This window comes from Hipposideros armiger, unplaced genomic scaffold (assembly GCF_001890085.2).
Source record: "Hipposideros armiger isolate ML-2016 unplaced genomic scaffold, ASM189008v1 scaffold_52, whole genome shotgun sequence".
Lineage (NCBI taxonomy): Eukaryota > Metazoa > Chordata > Mammalia > Chiroptera > Hipposideridae > Hipposideros > Hipposideros armiger.
In genome coordinates, this window is record NW_017731402.1 from 2,958,294 (window position 1) to 2,965,014 (window position 6,721).

The window sequence follows — 6,721 nt, forward strand, 5'->3', positions numbered from 1 at the left end:
CTTGCTTTTTCGCATTTGTTGTCTTTGCGCTCATTGTTTCGCACTTGTTACCGGTATATTACAGTAGGTTACGTTTTGCCACATTCTGCCCAGAAATGGCTCAGAAAAGATTCTCGTACAGTGCTGAATTCAAGTTAAAAGTGATCCAGTTTGCAAAAGTGAATGGAAATCGTGCTGCTGAACGTAAGTTTGGTCCTCCTCCAGCTGAGAAAACAATGAGACTGGCTACGGAAAGAAGAAACCCTACTGAAAACGCCATGGCTGAAGAAGGCCATGAGAGGCAATATATGAAGACAGTGATTCCGTGAACAGACACAGATGAGGACAAGCTAATGGCTGGGAGTTTTGACAGTGACGAGGAGTTGTATGAATTTTATGATGAATAAAACTTGAGTTCAATAACTTTATGTAATACATTTTTTCAAATTTCAGGCCCCCAAATTAAGGTGCATCTTATACTTGGGGAAATACGGTATTAAAAGAAAGTAGGCTGAGGCCTAAGGAAACAATTTTGTCCTTGCCTTAAGTAGCCTGGGAACTTAAAATTTCTGACGTTCCAGTCCTGCAGTCAATACCTGGATGCACTTCAGTCCGTTTTGTATCGATCAATACCTGTACACACATCAAAGCTTCCGTTCACCATCTGAATGGCCTCAAGAAGAAAACGTTCCATTACTCAGACCACTGGACATCTGGAAGATTACCACCTTGAGCCAGTCCGCAGGCTAAGAATGCAGGACTAACTTTTCTTTTTCAAAGGTGTACTTTTGTTACTATGAAACTCTCAAACTGCTCTTTCTCCTTCGGAGCACTCTGGGTAGGGCCGAGATGTTTCCCCTCTGCAAACCCTTTTTAAGGCCCCTCACTAAGTCGTTGTCATTTATTTCTAGCCCGAGCCTCCTGACACTGTCGAGCTCTGCTGGACGACGCCTTCATTACACGGCTCCCCGTGGCAGGTCCTTAGCACGACGTCTCTCCCTTAATCCTCACAACAAGCCCAGGCTATCATTATTCTAATTTTACAAATAAGGACTAAAAGCCCTGAGAAACCCTGCCGTTGCGGACACACACCCCCCCAGGGGACCGGGGGGACTCCAGACCCACTGCCCCGCGGCACCCCAGGCCCCTCGGTGACCCACGCAACCCTCTCGACCCTCCCGAGGGAGGGTCCCTTTCCAGCCCCTTCTCCGCCCCTCTCCCCACCCCGCGCAGCTTCCTGCGCCGTCGGCCGCGGCTCCCGGAAACCCGCAGGCAGGGACCTCGGTGTCAGCGGCTGCCGCGACGACCTCACTTACTTGGACCGCGGAGCAGGGCGCCCGCCGCTCGCAGGGCCGCAGCCATGTTTGTGCCGACTGGAAGCAGTCTCGGGGCAGCCGCGGCCGGGAACCCGGATTCCGCCCGTAGCGACACGCTCAGCCGCTGGTCCCAGCAGCGCCCAGCCGCGGGGCACCCCCACCCGCACCCCCGGAACCCTTATCTCACTCGCGGTCGCTCTCGGCGCCCCCTCATTCGCTGCCCGGCAGGGGCAGGGCCTCGGGGGCGGGGCCAGGCGAGGACACGCCTCTCGCAGGGACCGGCCCAGGCCCAGCGCGGCCCCAAGTTTAAGAACGGGCTCCAGACTACGCTAGTGGCCTCCACCCAGCCACCACCACGAAAGCCGTGCTAGACCCCGGGTCGCCCTGGAGGAATGCCCTGATTGCATGTGACAACCTGACCAAGGCGGGAACACCAGCCACAGCTCAGCAAAGGACTTTCTGTACATGTTCATCACTGTTACTTAGATAGAAGGATGCTTTGCTTCAGTTCTCCAGTTTGCTTGCCTAATTACACACAACTGTGCCGACTCTGTTTTTGTTTTGTTTTGCTTTGTTTTCGGAATAGCAAAGGACACTCATGACATTATTCAGTGTCATCGTAGTATCTCTATGTAGCAGAGTTTGACAGGTGGGACAGAAAGCAAACATTACACTGCTAACGTAAGAGCGTTAGGGAAAGTGAAGGCCAGTCTGGTGAATGCATTTCTTAAAGGGAATGGTGAGGTTTGTTAGAATCAGGTCTGCGCACCTTCACCAGGTAAGCTCCTGGCTCCAATCCCACACAGGGAACAGGCACCTCCCTCCTTTCTAGCCAATCCTACATTCCCACATGTCCATCCGCCGACCCTGCCCAGATGTTCAGTGCATCATGGAGAACAAGATCACCCCTTTGACCAGAAAGGTCTCAGGCATCATTCATTCATTGAACAATTACTGAGCACCTACTGTGTGCACTGGGAAAACAGCAGTGAACAGAGTAGACAAGGGCCTTACAGGAGGCTTAGGGGAGAGACAGAAAACAATCACGATATGTACTAGTTTGGGTGACGATGAGCATTAGAAAGAAGAATGAAGCACCACAGGGAGATGGGGGGGGGGGCTAATGTAATTTGAAATAGATGAGTCAGAGAACTCCTCACTGACATTTGGGCAATGGCCTGAAGAAAGTACAGTAAGGAGGGCAAGTCATGTGGAGCATTCCTGCAAGATGAAGTCTAGGTTGGGTTGAAAACCAGTTTCCTGTAGCTAAAACACATGCTCTTGATTAATTTAGTTTATCGTCAATGTTAGTCCTCCTTAGGGCTATAAGCCCAATGTAAAATGTCAAATCAAAAGGGTTGCCCTTAATATTACCTACATGACCTTCAAATCCAAGCAGGAGATGGTCCCTGAGAAACGGACAGTGACACTTGCTCCACGTATCGAACTGCTTTCCTACATATTTTGCTTTCTACCCTCCTAACGAAAATAATACCCATTTCATTTGCCCTTTAAAGAAATGATCTTCATAGATGATATACTTCTCTACCTAAAGCCTAAATCTATTTCTTTTCAATAAATTATACCAAAGGACTCTACATTTTGAAATACTGTGCTGGAAAAAGTGTAGACCAGGCCAGAGAACTAGAAAAAAGCCAAGGGTGTCAGATGTCGAATCTACATGGGCTCTTCTCAGTCACCTCTGGGAGCTCCAGATAAGTCATCCCCGCAGCTGGATGCTGTGTCCCCCCTGCTAGGTGGAGATAACAGGGGTCTTCTGGCCCCTCCCAGACTAAGGCTGATGATTAGTGACGAGGCATGAAGGTGCCAGATCTCACATCATCAGCAGTTGGGAGGGGTTAAATTTGTATCTGACCAGGAAGGAGAAAGGAGCTAGCAAAACATGCTTTATAAATGTATCAACAATATTTTAAAAAATGAATTAGCACCATTTTGTACATTTAACTCATAGCCTGTGTTTTGATTTTTACTGACTTTTAAAAAACTCAGTCAACATTCCTCGTGTTTAAAACCTCATGGTGTACATATAAGACTAAGAGGTTATAAATGGAAACAGAACCTCATTATTTTTCCCCAACAGAGTATCATAAAAATTGTTATTTCTAATCCACAGCTTATTTCTGACAAACATCAAATGTAACAGCTTTCCAATGTGTGAATTTTTATGCTCCTATGAAATGAAAGCAGATAAGATGTGCTTTAGATTAGTCCTTTTCAAAACTGTTTAGAAAACAGCCCATAACCCAGAAACTTTGAATTCTAAATGTGGGTTTACTAAGCAAACCAGAAAGGCCCTTGAAAGGCCAAGGAAATTTATAAAACTATATGAGGTTTACATACATATACAAATGCATTTTTATTTGTATGAATGCATTTTTATGTATATATTTATATAATATGAATGCACTTTTCTGGCTCACATATACGTATGTATAACAAAATTATATACTGCTTCCTTTAACAAACAGAAGGCCAAAGGCACAGTGTCTGGGCTGACTCAGATAAACGGCACCCCCCACCTTGCAGGAGAGGGTTTGTCTGAGCCTGGGTGACTTAATTAGTGAAGAAAGCCCTCTCCTGTCACAGACAGCACTCCAACTTCAGCCTGTGGTCCTAAACAAAATGAATTTGTTGGTTTCAGCTCAATGCTTCAGGGAAGGGAGGATTGCCTAATTCATTATTTGCCATGATTGGCACCTCTGAGCCATGCGAACTAAATTTAGATTACTCAGTTCTGTTTCCTTAATCAGAAAAAACAACAGGGCAAGTGGGGGTGGGGGTCAGTGCACGAGAAACAGTGGCTGTGCGAGGCAAGCAAATGATTACTCAGAGAAATCTGATCGATTGTCCCCACAATTGTTTCACAGCAAAGAGGCCACCAAACCCAGGCCAATATGACGTGTATTTGACTTCCCCTCTTAACCCCACAGAGCCTTAAACCCACTCGTGCTGATGCACTTATTGGTCCATCTGCGTATATTGATATTTACTGAGCGTCTACTATGAGCAAAGCAACATGAAGGCTAAAGTAAAATGTAAATCGGACTCTCAACTAGTTCATTGATTTATGAAACAAATACAGTATGTATAGAGAGCCTCCCCATGTCAAGTACGTGGTGGGCACTGGGCACATGGCCATGAATTGGAACATCTCTACATTCAAGGCACTTAATTCTAGAAGGCAAGGCAGACAGTAAACAAAAGATATACAGTATAGTGTCAGGTATGGCTAGGGACCACGAAGAACAAGAAAAGAGGCAAAGGAAGGAGGCGAGGCAGGAACTGCTAGTTTTGGTGGTGCCTTTGGACATGGCCTCTGCAAAGCTGGCATTTGAGCAGGGACCCAGGGGGTAGCGAGGGAGGCTGTCTGCAGAAGGGCTTTGCGAGCAGAACAGTCTGGAGCAGAAAGTACTGGAACACATTTGAGGCTTGTATTAGTTTCCTAAGGCTGCTGGGACAACATACTGCAAACCAGGTGGCTTAAAACAACAGAAATTTATCGTCTTCTGGTTCTGAAGGCTAGGAGTCCCAAATCAAGGTGTCCAGAAGGCCATGCTCCCTGTGAACTCTGTAGGCAAGAATCCTTCCCTGTCTCTTCCTCGCTTCTCTTTGGGGTTCCTTGGCTTGCAGCTGCATCGCTCATCTCCACCTTCATCGTCACATGGCGCTCTCCCTATGTGACTGTCTTCATACGATCATTTCCCCCTCTTATAAGGACACCAGTCATAGTGGATTAAAAGTCCACACTACTGACCTCATCTTAACTCGATTACATCTGCAATGGCCCTATTTCCATTAAGGTCACGTTTACAAGGACCACAGGTGAGGATTTCAACATATCTTTGGGGGGCACACAATTCAACCATAGCAAGGCTTTGGAGGAACAGCAAGGAGACCTGTCTCGAGCAGAGTGTTGTAGGTACTGTGGGAAGAAATGTCAGCCGATGGCTGCAGGACTTTGTAGGTGAAGAAAGACTGTCTCACTGGGTGATATCCCTCTAGTGACCTGTGCTTACATTTCAGGAGGCTCAGTTTATCTGTGGTGTGAATGACCAGGCGCTCCCGCTCCAGTGTGAAGACACATGCCAGGTGACCAAAGGAGTTCATTTTTTCCTAGGGGTGTGATTTTTTTTTTTTATAGCGCATACTGTGCAAGCATGTTTTTTTCCTGGTGTTCCTGCTCCCTGGGTGGTGGAAGGGTCCTTACAGAGCCTTTCTGGGAGCCTCTGCCAAGATCCAGGAATGTCACCAGTCTTGGCTGGGGTGTGTTAATTTCTTGGCTCCGTGGTCCTGCTCCTCGCAGGTGTGTACATTCAAACTGGGGGAGTTGGTTCTTCCCAGGAAGCTTCCCTTCCCTCACCTGAGCCCTGAGCAGATAGCAGGCTTCCTTGTCCTCTAACCTACAGAGTTTCCTAGATTTCTTTTCAAAGAAGGGCCAGCCGTCTGAGGCCCTGCTTCATGCTGGCCCTTACTTCACCTTCCTGTGCAGGAGCTGGGGACATGATGTCTTCACTTTGTGACAATTCATGTCGTCGCACGTTTATGGTGTACGCCGTTTTCTGTATAAATGTTATACTCTAATAACACGACGGAGACAGAAGAGCACACGCTAGCCAAGAGCAAGCAAGGCATTCGCTTGACCACCACACTAGATATGGGAAGAACTGAGAGGAGGCTGGGTAGAGAAGGCTGAGGGCCCAGCCTGAATGCGCGGAGGACTTGGACTTTATAGGCTAATGGGAGTCACTGACGGTCATGACAGGAAGAGAAGAGTCGCCTGTCCGGGGCTGTGCTCTGAGGAAACTAATTGAGCAAGGAGTATAAACTATAGTATGCAAGAGAGGCGAGGCAGGGTGAGCGAGTAGGAGACAGTGGCCACCATTCACGAGAGGCGTTGAGGGGAGTGGCCATGGGGAGCAGCAGGTGCCTAATGGCCCACTGGAGAGACCACAGGGAGAGCGGAATCAGGCAACTCCAAGGTTCCCACCCCTGGCGAGGCCAAAACAGAGAAACACATTGGTCAGCAGGGCAGCTGGTTTGAGACAGAGATCAGCGTGCTTTTTTATTGTTGTTTTCCTATTGTTTTGTTTTCACTTCAATGTTTCACATAGCAGGAAGGACAAACAAGTACAGCTATAGGAAGTTTTGGTGGTCATCTATATAGAAATAAGGACTGACAGTAACCACTCATTCATTCACTCATCGTTTTCTAAAACAATTTCCAGAGAATTCATTACTTTCCTTGTTAATTTGTCCTTCCTAATAGCTAATAATTGAACTTGTTTTTTTTTTTTTTCCTTTTCACTTGTGTCCACTCCCTTTTGATTTGTCTTCAAATACAGAGTGAAAGGCCTTTGGGTGCGGACAGGAACTCTTAAGACATGGCTGTAATTTCACTCCCTCTC

The 6,721-nt window shown here is 47.2% G+C and overlaps 1 protein-coding gene across 2 annotated transcripts in view; it reads right to left on the bottom strand.

The window, feature by feature from the left end:
• The window catches only part of FECH (ferrochelatase), a 34,194-nt gene extending 32,653 nt beyond the window's left edge, over positions 1–1,541 (bottom strand). The window contains exon 1 of one of the 2 annotated variants that reach the window (XM_019640695.1): positions 1,296–1,541. In XM_019640695.1, the coding sequence (XP_019496240.1) occupies positions 1,296–1,341 (46 nt within the window). In that variant the 5' untranslated portion in view covers positions 1,342–1,541. The remainder of the gene's footprint in view (positions 1–1,295) is intronic. The other variant, XM_019640694.1, reaches the window with a different exon arrangement.
• Between the last annotated feature and the right edge of the window lie 5,180 nt (positions 1,542–6,721).